General features: G+C 33.3%; 1 protein-coding gene and 1 pseudogene across 1 annotated transcript; both read right to left on the reverse strand.

The window, feature by feature from the left end:
- Positions 1-1600: 1600 nt before the first annotated feature.
- LOC116405577 lies at positions 1601-3601 on the reverse strand (annotated as a pseudogene).
- Positions 3602-14801: 11200 nt separating this feature from the next.
- Positions 14802-20015, reverse strand: LOC116405569 (protein DECREASED SIZE EXCLUSION LIMIT 1-like). Its single transcript, XM_031889518.1, has 14 exons — positions 19937-20015; positions 19724-19817; positions 19563-19625; positions 19401-19472; positions 19174-19230; positions 18675-18927; positions 18399-18440; positions 18215-18308; positions 17351-17417; positions 16927-17009; positions 16759-16850; positions 16255-16361; positions 15721-15784; positions 14802-15282 (listed from the first exon to the last, which is right to left on the reverse strand). Exons 1-14 carry the CDS (start codon positions 20013-20015, stop codon positions 15184-15186), a joined length of 1266 nt encoding a protein of 421 aa, XP_031745378.1. The 3' UTR covers positions 14802-15183.
- Between the last annotated feature and the right edge of the window lie 716 nt (positions 20016-20731).

Here is a 20731-nt window from a genome sequence, read left to right on the forward strand (position 1 = left end):
CTCGGCGCCTAATGTCCACACTTGTTCTCCTAATTACTTCTGTCAAGTTGCTTATTGATCCTCCAACCATTGAATCTTTTGTTTCCTACTGTAGATATGGTAATATGCATATTAATACAAAACATTTAGGGTGAAGTTATTTGGTTGTTGGAAGCAAGTTTGTAGGTCTCTTTATATTACTTTTGTGGTGTGAATTATTTGTTAGGCATATTTTTATTCCTTTGCATTCCTAGTGATGTCTTCTAATCTTTTGGATTATTTATCCATTTGGTTCTAACTATTTATGCTTTAGAGAAAGATTAACAAACAATTACATTAGTTATTTTGTCACATTGATGGAATAAAGCATACATTATCCTCACTTGTTAGAGTAATTGGTTCTTTTGTTGTTGATTTCTTTGAACCAATTATTCCTCTACACCTTAACCTTTCACTCACCTTTCTTCTTCCTTTACTATTCTATTTTTTCATATCCTTAATATTTGTTTCATTTTATTAGATAAACAGTCGTTTATAAATATTTCTTAATTCGGTTACCATTTCTAGTTCCTATAAAGTAGGGAAACCTGTAAACAAATGAATAATTATCTCGAAACTATAAACTCTCTATATAATAATATAATATCCTTTGTTTACCACAATAGTAAATAATTTAAAAGGTTCAAAATTGACTATTTAAATATAACACCCCCATTGTGAAGAAGAGCTTTGTTGGAGTATGGTTTTTTCTTACTGTGAATAAGTTTTCACAATGATTGTATTTAGTAGGTGAGATTTTTTTATTAGATTAGGGGTAAGACCATTTTGTAACAATTTCTAGTTTTTTTCATTTTGTTCGTTTTTACCATTTCGACAATTTGAATAAATTTTTGCAGTTCATCCAAAGTAAACATTAGAATGTACTATTCCTTGAGTGGTACCAAAAAATTTGGAACCCTTTGGAAAAAAATGGACTGACTTTTTTGGTTTGTACTCAAATTAGCCCTTTGAATAAATTATCAATTTTTATTTTAAAATTAGAAATAACCTTTGGAGACTTACTTAAATAGAATGATTCGGTAATGGGTTTCACTTCCCAATTATCATTCACCCAACAATCCAACCTACATTACACATATTTAATTCTCTTTTTTTTTTTTTATCCACTTTGCAGAAAAGAATAACTTGGTTGTTGAATCAAATGATTTAAGTTTTAAATAATTATTAATTGATAACGAATAATAGTAATTATATATAAAAATATATATCATTGTATTAAATTGGCCTTTTAGGCCTAACTCCAAATATAGGTCGAATTTGATCACCATAGGTCAACCCAATTTTAAAGAGAGAGATTTACATTGAATACAATTTTTAAAAGGGTTAAAATAGATTTGGAATGGACTTTGAACTGTAAACTTGATGATGAAGTGTTTACCAGCTTAATTTTCAAAAAACTAAACACAAAACAACAAATATAATTACCCTAGACTTTTCTTTCATTTCTAGTCCATCTGGTTTCAAAGTGTTATCCCCATTGAACTTAAGACACATAAAGAAACTTGACAGAAGTAATTATTCATGTTTCCAGAAATAGAAGAAAGAAAAGGAGGCAGGGAAGTGTCCTAAAATATTGAATAGTTAAATTATTGATATGGATATGAACATAATACTATTAGTAGTCTGACTTGGATTCCAAGTAAAATTGATGATATACTACTAAGTAACCTAACCTTAACACCACTAATTAAGCAGTAAATAATTCATTTCCACGTACAGGTATTGACCAACCCCAGGTTCAATTCTGAAACTGAAAAAATAAAAGAAGAAAGACACTACCTAAATGGGTGCTGCACATGTCGTTCTAAAATGCCCTGTTTGGTTGCACCGGCTACAATGAACAACACGTTTCACACGCCCACGGTCTTCCGCTCGGACTCTCCTTTTTCTTGGTCTTCCTGGAGGCCTCAGTGATTTGGGAGGGTTTATAATGACCTCCAGAGCTTTGTTTGCATTTGGATCGTTCTCAGATAATTCCTTCCATAAAGATTTGTCAGGGATTGGATGAATAGTCTGTGAGTATGTCTTCCTATATGTTGCAACCGTGAAACAACTCTCTGTGAATCGATGAACGTTTTGCCTGCAGGATAGGAGAGCTGCCACAGCATGAGCACATGGCAGGCCATACAGCTGCCAGCCCCGACAAAGGCAGCATCGGTTACGAATGTCCACGATGTTTGTTCCTTCGTGAGATATAACTTCAAATTCAGCTTCATTGGCTCGAAGCACTTGGTAGGTACGGGCATGCTCGAGAGCCTCAGCAACACGCCTTTCAGCAGTGGGCACAAGTATTGATGTCCACTGCATGCTAGTTTCACGCCTTTCATTGAACCATGTCATTAGCTGTCTCCTAATGCACTCCATCATTTGAATTATAGGAAGACCAGAGGCTTCTGAAATCCAACTGTTTAAGGATTCAATGATGTTTGCAGTCAAATGGCCGAACCTCGTCCCCTCAAAGTAAGCTGTAGCCCATAGACGAGGGGGAATTCGTCGAATCCAGTACCCAGCATCTTGTGACATCTCTTCGATTTCAAGTACTTTTGCTTCAAATTCAATTACCGTTAGAGCATATGCAGCATCCCAAAGAAGTTTGCCAAGCATTGGATTATTGAACTCTTTACGGAAGCTTTCGCTCAATGCCTCATGCAAAACCCATGGAAAGCAGTCGGAAAATTCGCTTCCACTCCATCCACGATGCATTTCAGCCTGTCAGATAAGATTGTAAGTCTAGGCATATTTTCGGTATTTATCTCAAGAAGGTTATGAAGCTCAGACAGAAACCACATCCAATTCTCATCATTCTCCTCATCAACAACACCAAACGCCAGAGGAAACAGAGCACCATCACCATCAAAACCAGTGGCAAGAAGTAAGGTACCAAGATATTTGCTTTTCAAGTATGTCCTATCAAGCCCAAGTAAAGGCCGGCATGCATTCAAAAAGCCGTAAATTGATGCCTGGAAAGATATGAAGAGACGTTGAAAACAATTATCGGTTGCATTTCCATAAACTGATGCAATGCTTCCTGGGTTTGTTCTTTTAACCTGTTCACAATACTGTGGCAGTAAGCGATATCCTTCTTCAAACGAACCACGCATCGCAGCCATGATACGCTCCTTGCCCCTCCAAGCTTGCTTGTATGATAAGGTAATTCCATGAACACGGTGAATCTCCTCTAGTATCTCCTTTGGCTTGTAATTAGGATTCTCTCTCAAACGTTGCTCCATGGAGCTAGCAACCCACTGAACAGAAGCTTGCTGGTGGCCAAGATGATTAATGCCACCACATGTATGAGTGTCATGAATTGTTCTAATGGTGAAGGTTGGAACACCTGGGAGCTTTGCAGCATGAATGCGCCATGGGCATCCTCTGCAGCACATTTGGCCGTAAAGCGAGTTTTATCAGATTTGATGTTTGAACTTCAAAGTGCAAGGCAATAGCAGTGTCCCTAAGTGCCCTCCTACAACTCTTAACATCAGGGAATTCTTGTCCCACCGACAACTCATATGTAGGAGCTGCCATGACTGTTCGAGCTTGAAGCACAGAAGGGGTTGAAACCATCATTGAGACTGACTTGTCAAAATCATCAACTGTTTGAATTGCAAGTTCATCATTCTGATCCACAGCTAATTCAAGATTATCGTCAAGTTCTTGACTTTCTGAAACAGCTAACTGGTTGTTATCAGACAAAGCTAACTCGTGACCCTGTATAGGGAGAGACAACTGATGTCCAATTGGGTCAGGCTTCCTATCCATAGCTAAATCGCTTTCATGTGCATAATTGTGATCATTGTCCCCTCCTTGGTCATGACTTTGCCCTAAACCCAACTCGTGATCATGGGCGTGTCCCAAACCATCATGATCATGGGAATGTACCAACCCCTCGGTGTGATCATGGGCATGTCCCAAGCCCAACTCATGGTCATGGTTTGACCCCAAACCTAGATGATGCTCATGTGCTTGTCCGAGGTCCAAACTGTGACCCTGGCCAAGACCCATATTATGATTGTGGCCTAACATCAACTGTTGGTTCTGTCCAAGAGCTAAATTGTGGTTCTGTCCCAATATCAGATCATGGTTTGCCATTGAAGAAAAGAAAATGAAAATCACTTGAACAAAAGAGATGTTCCACACCCCAATTAGGCAGCTACAAGTTTAATGGCCAGAAAACACCTAAACTGTATCATGCCAAACCTGTAAAGAGTAACAACAAGAATACTTAAGAAAACATATCACCACCTACTAATTAACCTGTCCCAATATTATAAGTGTCAAGACTAATACCTCAAAAAACATAGCAAAAAAATAAATTCTCTCATGTGATAACATACAAAACAAGATACCAACTTCTCCAAACTTTGATACCCTGAGTTATTTGTATTGGACAAAGATGTTTGGAAAAATTGGAAGATTAACTAAAATCAAATATCTTCAAGGAGATATCACCCCATTCAAATAATTAATGTTAGAAATCAAACATTGTCAATATGAGCATAACCCAATAGTTACGATGTCTCTTGTACCTCTAGAAAGTCCTAGGATGCAAGTCCTCCCAGTCCACATATTTGTTAATTTTTTTTTAAAAAAAAAGTTAACGAGAATCAAACATCGAGAATGTGCGATCTTAAAGTATTGAAAACAAAAGGAAAATAAACCAAGAGAAAATTTAAAGACCCATTGTGACCAATGTATATATTCACAAATAAACCCAAATAGGAAAACAATAGTTGTCTAAATCTTACCACCCCCTCCACCCATAACAGTGAACTGAAGTTTCATAATTTCCTAACCTCTCAAATCAGACTTAAATAAAAATCTATAGCCACCCTCTCAAATGAATCACAGCACTACCAAATGCTCTTAGTTCTAAGCAAAACATCCATTAAAATGGAGCAGCTAAAAAACATGAACTGAAAATATCTTCCATGGCACATAATTTGACAGAAGGAAAGAAAAAGAGGGGAATCACCCAAAAAAAGGAAAAAACAGAGAGAAAATTTCATACATGAATCACAGCGACTACCAACAAAAAAATATTATCAAATAAGAAAATAAAGACATTTAGAGCTCCATAACTGAAACTATCCTGTGAGACAAATCTCAACAATACCAGCTACTCCTAAAAAAGCGAAAACAACTATCAAACAAGAACATAAAGATCATAGTACATTTAGAGCTCCATAATTTTCTCTTCCCTCAATTTAACTGGAACTATTCTGCAAGACAAAACTCAACAGTACCAGCTACAACTAGCTCGAAAGAAGTTCCCACGAGCTCAAACACCCATCAAAATAGCAGTTAAAGTCTTAAACTGCTAAAATCCTTAATGGATAAAACAGGAAAGAGAAAGAGGGAGCGAGAGAGAGAGAGGGAGAGTAACTTTCCACACAGGAATCATGATGTTACTAACAGAACAGCTATCTAAAATGAAATAAACATAAGATTAAAATTGAGAAAATCATAGCTGTCTCTTCTGAAGTCTGAATTTAAACTGAAAACAAATATCAACACCCATACACTTGAATCTCCACACAACAAGTTAGCCAAAGCTCCAAACACATTAGCTCAAGCAACCGTTAAAGTAAGAAAAAAATCCAGAATGAGAAAGAAGCAGAGCGAGAGAGAGAGAGAGAGAGAGGAGAGATAAAGAGTGTACCTGAAAGAAACCGGAAGGGCGAAATTGAAATCCCATGAGACAGCTTTAAGAAGGAAGTGGGTATTGGAGAAAAGAAGAGAATGAAGAAAACCCAGAAGGCAGAGAGGGAAAGGATTAGGGTTGAGAAGATCGGAGAAGAGAAAAGAGGAATTTGAAAAGATGGGTTGTTGAAGGTTTTGGCGGGTAATTCAGTTGAAGAAAATCGGAGAAGGGCAAAGAAGGGATGAGGAAGAAGAAGAAGGGTGAAGGGAGATTGGGGAATTACAAAGGGCAGAAGAGGGAGATGAGATTTGAGGGATGAGAATGGAAATACAGACTCTGCGGCTTCAACAAAAAAAGAGGTATTTACGTCAAACACATTAGGGTTCTTCCCTTTCTCTTTGTCGCAATTACTGTTATAACCTTCTCTTCCCACTTCTCTTCTCTTTTCTTTCTTTCTTTTCTTTCTTTTTTTTTGAGGTTGACTTTATTATTATTCTTCTTCTTCATTTTTCTTTTTGGTTTCATTTTTCCAAGATTAGATCATACTTTTGCCTATAGATTTCAATTTTTCTAAAAATTTTATGTGATTTAATTGCATAAGTTTTATTTTCATTAATTTTTTTATTACAAGAGATATGAAAATTTGAACTTTTTGGAATTATGTTCACTTTGACTTATTTGTACAATATAATCAAATTCAAAGTATTAGTAAAAATAGAACAATGTAAAAAGTTACAAATATGTATAGCAAAATTTAGATAACTGTCAAAGTCAATCAACGATAGAATATTTCACTAACAAAAGTTTATCAGTGATATAATAAATTAATCATAGATTTTCGTCATATTTAAAATGTTTTACACTTAATGGTTAGTTTTTAACATGTTATCGATTAGGATGGTTTTGTTTTAATGTTTAATTTGAAAATTGTTAATTGATTTTTGTCTAAAAAATAAAATTTTAAAAGATACCTAACAAGTAAATAAGAGATTAAGTTTCAAGAATATTCTTTTTAAAAAAGAGAAATAAATATAGAGAAATGGTCAAAAATAGCACATCTAAAAACATATTTACAAGTTATAGCAAAATATGAAATTCTGTGAATAACAAACATTTGATAGACACCGATATCCTTTTATTAGTTGTATTGATAGTTAGTGATAGAAGTTTATCAATTTCTTTCAATTATAAAATCTAAAAAATTTACTTTAGCTTGTAAATATTTTAATTTATTTTGCTATTTTTAAAAATGTCTCATAAATAAATAAATAAGGGATTAAAAAATGAGTCTTTTAAAAAATATAACAAAATGTTAAAATATTTACACTAACAACAATTTCAAAAACGGAAAAAACTCAGAGGCCCACAATGAGAAATACTAAAAATGTCCCGTGACTAATTGACACTCATCGAGTAATATATTCGAAAAATAATCATTTTGATTTGGTTGTTTTTTTATGTGTACAATTGTTTAGATTTAGGTAGTTAAATTAAATTTTTTTTTCTCGAGATCTCTCTACATAATCGTTTAGAATTGGCTTTTTTTTTTTTGTACACGATCTTTTATATTTGGGTTTATATTTGGTTACCAAAATCTAAACAATTTTTAAAGATTATTTGGTATAGTTTATATTTGGCCAAATCTAAACGACGTTTTTTTTTTCTTCAAGATCCTTTATATTTGGTAGACGAGAACAATCAACAATTGAAATAAAAAATATATCTTTTATATTTGGTACTCGATCTTGACAGTTTAAAAAAAATGGCAGAAGAAGAAAGAAAAATGGCAGAGAAGAGAAGAAAGACAACGAAGAGAAAACAAAGTCGCAGAAGAGAAAGAGAAGAAAAATGAAGGACAAATTGGATTAATTTAAACATAATGAGTTTTTTTATTTTATTACACAGTTCGTAAATATTTTAACTTTGGGATAATTGCAAATTTAGAAATTAGATTCAAAATAATTAGTTACACTCCTCGTAATAGAAAAGGATCCTTCCTTCCTCCAACATGAAAACAATGAGGATGAGACTTACTTTCCTCTTGACACGATTTTGGAGGATTGAAATATTTTAAAGAAATTGACCTGAAAGCATCCTTCTCCCTGAACATTCCACCTTCAAATACTTCTACCGGCCCTTCCAAACTTAATCAGTCCACCCCTTCAAGAAGTTGGCACAACAAAGGCTTCAAACATTGAGAAGTCTTTGCCATTGATAATGTCACCCTAACCCATATTTATTCCTTTACCGCATGTTGATGGCTCACTTAGCCAAAGCACAAATGTGCCAAGATCTGATGCTAGTGAGACAAGCCAAGTCTTACCTAGCGATGATATTCCTCAACGCCAAGATATTCTATACCATCAGATAAACACTATCGAAGCTTATATAGGAATGGGTTAAAACGTCTTCTTTATATACATATCAATCTCAAGGACACGAGTTAAAACATGCTTGTTGTGAATCCTAGGTTATTTAAAATACCTCTTTCACGAACATAATGCATGCTTAGTTAATTTCAAGAACCAGTTGATTAGTAACTAGGATCATCATGTTATAATTTAATCAACTTAAATTAGATACCTTGCTTAATAATGTGGTTTTTTTGACTAATACGGATGCTTTCATACCCAATTAGTTGAGGATCTAAATTGGCTAAATAATTAACCATAACATCAAGGCATGAAACTTGAGACAGTTCAGGTTGATGAGATAAAAGTTAAAATTGGCAGACATTGCATGTGTTGAGAAGTCTATGAATAACCAAGTAAATGGGTGGATTCCAAATTCCTAGGGTTGGTCTTTATAATTTGAATTAGTTCTTTTCATTTCCCGTTTTTACATTTATGCACTTTACATACACGTTTTTCCCCACGTAAACGCATCACATAAATCCCAATGAGACATGCCTGAACGCACGAGTTACTAATTATTGTCCTCAATCTTTTGTGCAAACGATCCAATCTTACCGCTTATGTTAGTTATAGTGTAGGTAACATTGATGGGTGTTATTAGTGTAGAAAGCCCTAAAACAACGAAATCTATCAAGAGTCTATCCATGATAGATATTGGTGTATCACATATAAACTATAAGAGTTTATCATCTATAGACTTTGGTATATTTATAATTTTTTTAAACGTTATCATATACTTTATTATTATTTCTAAAGATTGTAGATAGTTGAAAGAAAAAAAAATGGAACTGAAAGGAGGAAGTAGGAATATGATATGATTAGCCCAAACCCAACTCATCCACACAAATGTGATTGTGTCCACGTGAATTTTGGTTCATTTATGTATGGCTACTTATTAGCCAATTTGAAATATGTCTATTCTTAAAATAAAATTTTATGTTAAACAAGGTGTCTACTTGTCAATTTTTCTTTCTTAAACCATAAAAATAACTTTAACTTGTAATAATTTAGTTTATTTCAAAGTAGAGTTTATTTTATGTCTGAATTCTTTAAAACAACAAACCCTTGAATATCTATGCAATAGTATGATATTATCCACTTTGGATATACACTACATGCCTTTTTGAAATAGTTGTCCTCACTTATATATCCAAGATCATCTCCTCATCTAACCGATGTAAGACTTTGGTCAGATTTACAATCCTCCTCTCGAACAAGTCCCTACATTACAATCATCCCCTCGAACAAATTACCACAATCCTCCCCTCAAATAGTCATCCATCCGTCAAGTTCTATCTGAGTCAACTCCTCTTCTTAGAGCACCCTGCTCATCTAATAGAGTTTACCTACCCTATCTGAGTTATCTCCTCTTCTCCAAGCACCCTGCCCATTTGATAGAGTCTCATCACATGTCCTCCTTTTAAGGCTTTCGAAGCTCTACTACATCTTTGTTCGAAACCTAAGGATCATACTAGCATGGTTGGTAAAGTTAGAGGCATGACTCTGATATCTGATACCACTATTCTATCCAATCATGAACTGTAGTACTGCTTAAAAAAGTAAATTCGATTTTTGATTTTTTCATGTTTACTTACAAATATTTTCTAAATTTCAGACTTAGTTTTGTAGCTATTTGAATATTTTCTTTTAATTTTTGAAAATTAAAACATCTTCACGTGTAAATGGTTTTGCTTTGTTATTTATTCAATCATTATTTTAAACTAAATTCAATCTAGTACAAGTTTAATTTTTAGTTTTTTAAATTATGACTAATAAATTATTGAATTTTATGTTCTAAAACTCGTTATTGATATATAATCTTAAAACCAATAAACTAAAGACCTCAGGCTATTATTGAGTAAACTTGAACTTTATGTAGAGACATAAACGTGAATCAAGTTCGAGTATATAGCCTAAATAGTCTATAGTATACGAACACGATTGGGCACCCTATTCTGGAGACACGATGGATGTGGTCCGCTTTGTAGTTAGTACAAACGATATGATCGTGAATTATTCATGTAGAGACATGGAAGTGGAGGCATCCTATGTAAAGAGTTTACATAATACTAGAACCATTAAATAGTCGCTTTTAGGTTATAATATCGTTGACTTTAATAAAACTGACTATTTCGTTTATAAATATTCATTATAACTTTATCTTAATCCTGAGCTAACTATGAACTTTTGTTCACATGGAATTATTCCTTAAATCTGCATATGTAAGGGCAGCTTAACAACGCTGACTCAATAAGCCTCACATTTTAAGAGTAAGACCAGGTGGATAGCTAGGAACATAGGGTGCAAGATGAAATTCACTTCTACCATGCTTTAGAGTTAGTAGATAAGTTGTTCCCTTAATGACTAAATCCAAGTCTTGAGCAAGGAGCCTCACCCTCTCATTGGCTTGAGTGAGATTTGGTTTAAAGGTTAGACCTTAAACCAATTGTTTAATACTGGATAAATAGGATATAAAGAGCAAGATGTAATCTCGAAGGCAAAACAGTACTTTGACACACGCGAGGTTATGAACAACCTATGAAGGACTAACTTATAATGGTTATATCATATGGACACAATTTTTTTGTCTTCAAAGTTTTCATCTCTCTTTCATGTTGATCCTTTGTCGTCTTTAGACGATCAAAAGGAGTTGAAGACTTGATACGATCAAAGACAAAAGTCATTTGCTTGATTTCATTTGAATTGTCGATTTCTTCATAAGATGCGTAATTGTTGTCGACTTCTGCTATACTAACAGCATGACATGCATTGACTTCTAATATTTCCTTTGGATGATCATCAAGGAAACGTCTTGGTAGAATTTTTGTTAAAGTTATCGATCGTCGAGGCCAGAAGAAGTTAGTGTTAATTTTTCTTTGATAGGCTTAGGCTTCCACGTCTTTTTGTTTATTTTTTTCCTTCTTTTTAAGAGGGTTGCTTCCTTTTCCATGCTTTTAATGGAGGTTCGACTCCTTTTGAATGAAATTTGTCTGTCTCCCCTTTTCGACGAGTCACAACTATCCATCATTTACCATCATCTTCAACTGGCTCTTCTTTGTTTTGGGAGTTTTTCGTCACGATCCATTGTTGGAATTGGACAACTATAGGCTCAAAATTCCTAAAATGAATTAAGTTTTTCCTTTGATCATAAAACTATGTTGATTGTGGAACACTTGAAGTCATCTCGACCGTAACATGATTCGTTTGAGCTACTTCATCAATATCCAGCTCGATCTTCTTTTCACGAGCCAACTTTATAATTAACTCCTTCAACACGAAACACTTTTCAAGAGAGTGACTAATGACCTGATGGGACTTACAGTATTTAGGATCATTTACTTTTCTTGCCTGTTCCGCTCGTTTGCATTCTGCAGTTGAATAAGTTGTTCCTCTAGTAGTTGCTATAGCATGTCTGCAACATCAGAATTCGGAAATTGATAAATTTTTTCTTGTCTTGCCTAGGAGTTGGGTGTCATTTTTCATCGCCATCATGTTTTCTTTCAATTTTTGTTTCTTTTCTTTTAGAGAAAGATTTCAAAGGAGTTGCATGAACAACCATAGACTCTTTTATGACACTATTTGCGATATTTTTAGTGCCATCAATTTTATTATTGTCACTCCTAAACTTTTTAACCAAGAAATATTTTGCTCCTTTGTTGTCGATACTCAGCTCCATATCATGGAAACGAGTCGAAAACTCTTCAAACGTCCGAAATTTTGTTTCCTGCAAAATATAGAGAAGTTCCCAATGCATGTCTTTGGTGCACATCTCCACTACAGACAATTTTGTGAGCTAATCTTTGTAATCCAGGCTTAATGCTCTCCACTACAGACAAGAAAGGTTATTGGATTTGAGAAATACAGTGTATTTACAAACGTGATTCTTTTGTTAAATTCTAACTAAACTTGGATTTATTTGTTGGACGACATTGCAACAAAATTTCCCCTAAAGTAATGGAATATCTCAAATTCATATTATCAATTAGTTATTTTATTATACCATAACTCAAACTCAATATTTAATAAATTAATAAGATTTTAGAATTATATAACTAATCCATCCATAATAAATATTTTTAAATTAGATTCCAAAATAATGTATTTCTAATAAGTTTTGAAAATCTATTTTTTTATGTTTTTCTTTTTTCTTTTTTATTTTCAATTATATCTTTATACGTTTATTTTCTAGGTTAATTTTCATAAATATAACAAACTGGCAAAATATTTACGGTCCTGGTAACAAAATGAAAACATCCATGAAACTCAACATTTTTTAAAAATATTTCAAGTTTGCCATTCCTTTGCATCGTCTTTTTCTCTTCTTATTTTTCTTTCCATCGTTTTTTTTCTTATTCTGCAATTCTTTTTTCAAACTGTTATTTGGTTCAAAATCGTGTACCAAATATAAAAGATCTATTTTTTTAAAAAAAAATCTTCAAATTGTTATTTGGTTGTTTCAAATATAAAATATCGTGAAAAAAATAGTTGAGATATTGAATAGCCAAATCTAAACGATCGTTTACGAGCCAAATCTAAACGATTGTGTACAAAGAATCTTATAAAAATCATTTATATTTGGGTAGCCAAATCTAAACGATCTGTTCCAAATATAAACGATCGTATACCAAATTTAAATGATCGTTTACAAAATCTAAATGATCATTTTTCAAATATAAACGAGTACCAAAAAATCTTGAAAGAAAGTCATTGAGATTTGAAAACCCAAATTTAAACGATCTATGCAAACGATCGTATAACAAAAATTATGAAAAAATCATTTAGATTTAAATTTGATCATTTAGATTTAGGAAGTCAAATCCAAACGATTAAATCTAAACGATTGTATAGGAAAAAATAGTCAAACATAAACGATTGTTATCCAAATTCTAGACGATCGTCTCCCAAATATATTATGCATGCTGGATGTCAATTAATTGGGACATTTTTTTAATTTTTCATTGTGGGCCTTTGAACTTTTTTTGTTTTCAAAATTGTTCTATACGGTGTAAATATTTTGCTGTTTTGTTATATTTTTTAAAAGACTCCTATTTTTTACATGTCCATAATCTCTATTTAAGATATTAAATTAATATAAGACAAATTTGAAATATTGTTATATGTTTAGATTCCGAAAATATAGAGCAAATTTGAATTTATGAAATAAGTATTTCTAATAAGTTTTGAAAACATGTATCTTTATCTTTTTCCTTTTTATTATTTTAAACTATGTATTTATATGTTTATTTTCTATATGTCCACAATGTATATTTAAGAAAATAAAAAAGCTCATGAAGTCGGTTATTTTTTAAAAATATTCCAGGTTTACCATTCCTTCCCATCTTACAATTTTTCTTTTCTCTTTCATCGTCTTTTTCTTTCTTTTTCTACAACCTTTTTCTAAATTATTATTTGGTTCAAGATTGTGGACTAAATATATAAGATCTATTTTTTTTCAATATTTTTTTTCAAACTGTTATTTGGTTGTTTAAGATGTATGTCAAATATAAAAGATCGTGACAAAAATAATTTGCATAATGGATAGCCAAATCTACACGATCGTGTATAAAAAATAATCAAATCTAAATGATCATGTAATTTATCTAAACAAAATCATTTAAATTTGAGTTGAAAAAAATCATTTAGATTTGTCTACCCAATTTAAAAGATCAAATCTAAATGATCACATACGCCAAATCTAAATAATCGCATCCACAGAATCTTGAGAAAAAAAACCGTTCAGATTTTGACTCTTATATCTAAACAATCGTTTACCAAACATATTAGCACGCTAGGTGCCAATTAATCATGATGACATTTTTGATATTTTTTATTGTGGATCTGTGAGTTTTTTCCGTTTTCAAAATTGCTCTATATAGTGTAAATATTGACACTTTGTTATATTTTTTAAAAATCCCTTAGAATTAAACTATCAATCATGTGATGAATAAGCAAAGTATGAAATTATATATGTTGATAAATCATGTAGCAAATCCAATCACTTAGTATTATAATCCAAAAGACTAAACGATTGTGCGTAACATTGCACGACGTGTAGGAGACATGCATTAGAGTTGAAAATGTTAACGACACTAAAAAAAATAATTGCATGATCATGTCGTAACAAACAAGTATGATCATGTTGTAATGTTAAATGATAGTGCAACATATATAAACGTTCAAGTTAGTTTATCTTGGTGTTGTTAAAGTTTACCGATAGGTTTCTTTGTTATGTTTCCATGTACTACATCTAGTACATCTGTGTATTTGTTGTGCATCCTCCCCTATCAAAGGTATTCGAATAGTCTAGCGTTGATCTACGCTTGGTACCTTATTCAATAGAGGAATTGGGGTGTCACTGCAGTTATTGCATGAGAGCACGAGATTTCCAAGCAATTGTACTCCATGCATGTGTGCACATACGTGACCGGATATCAATTATCTCCCCCCAAGTATCAATCATCAACATTAATGATATACATGTTTGTGGGGAGAAGCTCGAAATGTTCTAGACAACACCTCATTTCTTTATTAAGAACATTGTAAAATCAGATACAATGGTCATGCAAGTCATTGCTTGTGTCTGTCGATCATAGAACCAACTTTGTAAACTACCTACGGATGTGCTCCAAAAGCTTGGTTATTTGTTGTCATCTTATCATGCCTACGATGAATTTGATACACCAGTGTCCAGACCAAGAAGCTTTAAGTGACCGAACCAAAATTAACCAGATGCCATAGAACAAGAGTATCCACCACTAAAGAATTGTCGAAGAAAAATAAACAAACAATTTTAACGTACCAACCGATAATACTTCATTCTCCTTTGAAGTCTGATCAAAGTTCCAACTATAGAACGCTGAGAGAGTTTCAATAATAAACTCAATTCATTCTTGTGCGATGGAACGGGTATACAAGTAGAAGGATGACACCACAGAGAAGGGTGGGTGCTTTCAAGTTTTACCTCTTATCACCACTGAAAATAAATAACAAACTTTATTCTAATAAATAAAAACATAATGCACATCAGGGCACGGTGAGTCAAAAGTTGTACCCTTCTCCCAAGTTAAAAGCAACAGCAGTCATTTGAATTTAAGTTCGAGGAGGATAGAGCTCCCAAAGTGCTACAGTTCTATCTTCTGATGCAGATGCCATTAACTTACAGTCTTCTGAGTATGACACAGCATTACACTGCAAGTATAAAAAGCAATTATCATATGAAAAACTGTTGATTTTTGAGATACTAAACATTAGGAAACAGGAAGCAGAATCAGTAATACAAGATGATTTAAAAACCAGTTTGTAGTCATAGCCACATCAAATTCATCAACAAAAAAAGAAAGAAAAAAAAAAGTCCTTTGCCATACTTGCATGAAAAATATAAATACGATTCATTTAGAAAAAGAAAGTTTCGACACTGTTAAGAAGATGAAGAGTTGTTTGAACTAGTGTTCAGTTTCAAGGCATGTTAAAATTATTTTCTCATTAGAATCAAGATCAACGAGTAATTAGAGATGAAGTCAACGAATGCATATAGTTTGAAAAGATAGCCGTGTTCTATCATCTTTCAAACAAAATGGTGGTAATTCTGAAAACTTTTGGTGGCATTGCCATATAAAGAAAATATACCAAGGCCTGATGGTATTTCAATATAGCAAGAGGATTCCCTTTCCGATAATTATAAATCCGCACTCTGCCACAAGGAGAAAGAAAGAAAATTAAACAGTATAATTGAAGGATCTTCTCTCAAAACATGATTTGCATATTTCAGACAGTATCAAGTAGCAGAGATGATATAAACCATTCTTGTAGAGTCATATTTAATCTTCGCACACGTTTCGTCCCAATTCAAAAGAAAAAGCAGCTCTATTTAAAAATTCAACAGTAATCTCATAAATATCTTTTGAAACTGTTTTGATTGGGACAACTAGACATAACAATCAGACTATAGAAGTATTCCACTATATCAAACAGTAGAATACATGGATACCCGTGTCTTGCAATTAGCTCTCACTACTTCATTCACCTTCTTTCTTTGACATTGTATTCAAACAATAGAATACACGGATAATTTGGTTATTTTGGTTGACGGGGAAACATAGTCAGGCACAACAGAAACATATAAAGCACAGGCAGCTCGTTCCCAACTATAACATTGCTAACCTGTGATCCCAACCAGCAGTAGCAACAATCTTGTCATCTGATCGAATAGAGACCTTAGCTATGCCAGGCCGTTCCAAAGTAATTTCTCTCTTCACCAGACACGTCCCCTTCATAATTCAACACAACTAAAATAAATAACTCTCATACAGAAGTGCAAAGTGGCAACCACTCATACCAAAAGTTGAAAGGCATTTAGCATAAACAAACATGCAAAAACACATTTTGTTATCAAAATAATTTTTTTCCTCGGAAAGAATGCAAATTCCAGTTATTCTCATTGATTCATGGAACGGATTTGAAGTGTCATGATGAGCATCCCCTTCACCAAACAATTATTGAGCTGAATATTTTAATTTTGCAGTACTAAACAAATCAGGAAGGTTTAACATCAACTCATTCGAGATCAAAATCTAGCTGAATATTTCAATATTGCAGAAATATTATATCATACGTTAATTGCATAAAATGATGTTCTTTTTCTTTTCCGAAAAAAATATGAAATACCGTGGAATGATCTAAACTAAACATCACGACTTTTTCATCAGCAGCTCCTGATATAGCACCATGGCATGATCCATCAACGCAAATACTCAGAACTGCAAACAAGATACTCAAAATTGGCCTCTCATTGAGGAAAGACTATACAAAAGTCCATAATGTTCGGATAAAAACCTGGCTCTACATGACACTTCACTGATGCTAATGGAACTCTCGGATTCCTTAGATCCCACCAAAGCATGGAACCATCCTCGTATCTATAAATATTGAAAAGACTCTGAAAGAGTGAAATTTACATTCTATACAGAAATGGATAGTGAAATTCATAAAACCTATGAACTGAAATGCGAGAACCAAAGATGGCTTGATCCAAATATATGACTATTAAATAAAATTCTTTAAAACTAAGTGAGCATAACCTACATTATGGTCACAAGAGTTTTGGAAGGTAGATTATATGGTGTAGATCAAGTTAAGATGTCATCAACAATGTGACATGAGAAAGATCCACACAAGCATCTTTATTCTATTTGAGTGTTCTTTTAATACAAAATCTATCTTGGTGATGACAAAGAAGAAGAAAAGTAAAAAGAAGTACCCAGACAAGACATTCAAGAATCCTTGAGATTTAGATGGTAAAAAGGCTTGAACTGCCATGCACAATCCTGCCAGGGACGAATTCTTAAGATTTCAAAATCGACATGAAAATGAAAAGAGGAAAATTTTATCATATATCTTTTCCTCGCTGGGGATGCATCAAATAAAAGTAGATGAGAACAAAAATTAAGTGATAAAAAATTAAACGTATACAATATATATTAAAAAATTAAAAGTATGCATTATATATTAAGAAAAAAGAAAGCAAAAACTCAAGTTTATCCTGTACCTAGGATGAGAAAATGAGATTATCATATGATAGCTCCATACACAACTATAACTACAAGGTTATGAAATAGAATCAGAGAATTAATAGAAATATATGCTTATCTGGTTCGCTAATGGGAAAACATTAGAATCAGAGAATTAATAGAAAGACATCCTCATCTGGTTCACTAATGGAAAAACATTCAGTACTATAGTCTATCATAGCACAGAGAATTCTTCGTACTACCTTGCCACGATGTTTGTTTTTATGAATAATATGGGTCCACAAAATAAATTCATATATCATTTATTGAAATTACAAATTAGGAATGCAAGTAGTATGTACTATGGTAGCAAAAAAATTTCTAAAACACTAATAGTAATGGATCAAATAGTTGGACTCATAAGGGAATCAATTCCTTTATTTAGTTAGGTTATGGAATGAATGGTAACTATACTTGTAAAAACTTCCAATATAGGTATTATTACCAACATTGTTTTAATTACCATTTTGTTAAAGATATTTTTGAATGCTATTAAAACAGACCAATGTAATAAATGCTTAATGATGGTTGAAGCAAACAAAATGAAACCCAACCTCTATCCTTGGTAGAGATGTTTGGGCAATCCCCTTCACTGTTTGGAGGAAGTCGTAGCAACCTCTCCCCAGCATTCAGATCCCAAATTTCAACCTTTCATCAACCAGCAGAGAGAATGAAATCAAGGCTTAGATAATGAGCGGTACATGTGTTAATAGAGACAAAAAATAATCTTCATAAAACCTCTGAAGATTGCTCCCCTGAGACAGCCACATACTTCAGCCATCAACTGTATAATATCAGCAGAAATCAGGAAAAAGACCATTTTCAAATAAGCATTGATTTGCATAAATTATCTGAAGTCTAAAGGTTTCATCAAAATAAGGTTAGAACACAAAGTTGCACCATCATTTTTTTCTAAAACAAATGGAGTATGGAAATTTGAATCTCCCACCTCAAGGAAAGGAATGCATGTCAATGAGGTTGGCGTACATGTCATTACGCTTTGATCTATACTCAACAAAACATTTGGAAAAGAAAAATTACATGAACCATCAATTTGAATGAACCTTCTGATCTGTAGGAATGCTCAGTAGAAATTCCTTGAGCCTTATCTCCACTGCAGCCCAAAATTGTTGCCTCAACAGGCTTCTCGTCTCGATCATTAATACAATTAGGACCATCATTGTGGCTTGAAAAATCAGAAGGCTGCTTCACCAAGGAGAGTTTGCAAAAGTGATAGGCATTTGTCTTGATTGAGACAGTAGGAACTCTGTTATGCATAAAATTTCCAACAAGGTATGTGAATTACCAAAAAGAAAAGACACAAAAAATTATCCATGATGAGAAAATTACAAAGATGGGCGTCACATAAAGTCCAAATGCTCAAAATGAACAACCAGTTCAGATAATAATTTCTTGTATGATCAATAAAGTCATGATTCATAAACCATAACTTCTGCAATAACGTTCTTAAAAAATAGTGCCAATGAATAAAGCCTCATAAAGCACCAAATACCTGGACAGAGTCCTATCATCAATATCCCAGCACTTAACAGTTCCATCCCTACCCTGGCTACACACAGAGGAATTAAACTATAAGCATACACAATTTTCACTGTATCAAAAGATCAAGAGTATACACATAACACAACTCACAAACCATTCAAGTGATGAACTAAAAGTTCCATAGTGGATTCAGAAGACATGAATAGTATACGGACATAAGTACATGTAGAAGAGCACCTGACGACTCTATTTGTCCCAATAGAACGACTGCAAGCAACACTAATAATTCCGTGTGCTGCACTATGCACCCTGATATCAGTTATCCCAATTATAAATGAATCACAAATGCACAAGAGAAAGGAAAATTTTCGAGGAGCAAAACAGAAGTCAATGCCATACCATGCTGACGAAACCGTTCGATTCTGGGCCGTGTCCCAGATACGCAACTCACCGTCTGCAGAGCTAATATGAACCGCAATCACAACGCTTTACTATCCAGCAGAATAACGGAAGCAAAAGAATCAAAAAGGAAATCACGAGGAATCAGAACTAATGGATACCCCGAAAAAAGAAGAGGTTCAGATGGATGAAATGAAACGTCCATGACGGAAGCCCGATGTCCTCGGAGTACGGCCACGGGGTCCGGCGGGGCCTCTTACTCATTCTCGCTTCAACGTAGCGTTTTTCTCTTTACTAATTCTTCTTTTCACCGGAAAATTATCGTGCCGACTAAAGATTCCACGGAATAGAGTTTCTGTTTCTTTACGGCCAACGGACGATGACCAGAGACGACACGGTCGGACGAGAATCGGTGGCATTCTCAGCCTCCACTCGAAGACGAAACCACTCCATTGGGAGGTTTCTGTTGCGGGCCGCATTTTCTGTAATTGGGCTTAGGCCCAATAAACGACATTTCCTTGAGAATAACTGAAGCCCAGCCCATTACATTTACTTTTTCTCTCTAACGGATGACAGGCCACATTTTTTAAAAGTTCTCAATAAATATAGCAAATTCTATTAGAATATCGCTATGGTGATCAACTCTTATTATTGATATATTTTAACATATTTGACTATATTTATAAATTTTTTAAAACATTGTTATACATTTTAATTATTTTGAATCTAATCAACTATCTGACATTTTTTTAGTACTAACATCAAATCAAATCACATTCACTATAATCATAATTGAGTTAAATTCACTCCAAATAAAATAAAATAAAATATGTATAGAATTGATTACACAGTTCTAAAATTGTTACAATTTAATTCAACTATAGTGGTGGTGATAATGTTGGTATTTAATTTCACTCAAGAGTACGGTGGTTGTGACACCTTATTCAAAAAAAATGAATTTGTATGTACCATTTTTGTTCAAAATTTAAGAATTAAAATGTAAGATTACATGTAAATAGGAATGATGTTTTGAGGCAATTAATAAAAGAAACTATATTAATAATAATAATGCTTTTAATATTTCCATATTTGTATGTCTAACGTATTTATGTTATATTCCTCAACATTTGCATGTCTAATGTACATTGTTTTAAGCATATAAAATAATC

The sequence above is a fragment of the Cucumis sativus genome, unplaced genomic scaffold (genome assembly GCF_000004075.3).
Source record: "Cucumis sativus cultivar 9930 unplaced genomic scaffold, Cucumber_9930_V3 scaffold119, whole genome shotgun sequence".
Lineage (NCBI taxonomy): Eukaryota > Viridiplantae > Streptophyta > Magnoliopsida > Cucurbitales > Cucurbitaceae > Cucumis > Cucumis sativus.

Coding starts and splice junctions, on each gene's coding strand:
- LOC116405569 (XM_031889518.1), bottom strand. CDS start 20,015: ATGGAGTGGTTTCGTCTTCGAGTGGAGGCTGAGAATGCCACCGATTCT. Junction 18,309..18,398: donor CAGGGGAGCAATCTTCAGAG/GTTTTATGAAGA, acceptor GGTTGATGAAAG/GTTGAAATTTGGGATCTGAA. Junction 17,418..18,214: donor CATCTCTACCAAGGATAGAG/GTTGGGTTTCAT, acceptor CGTCCCTGGCAG/GATTGTGCATGGCAGTTCAA.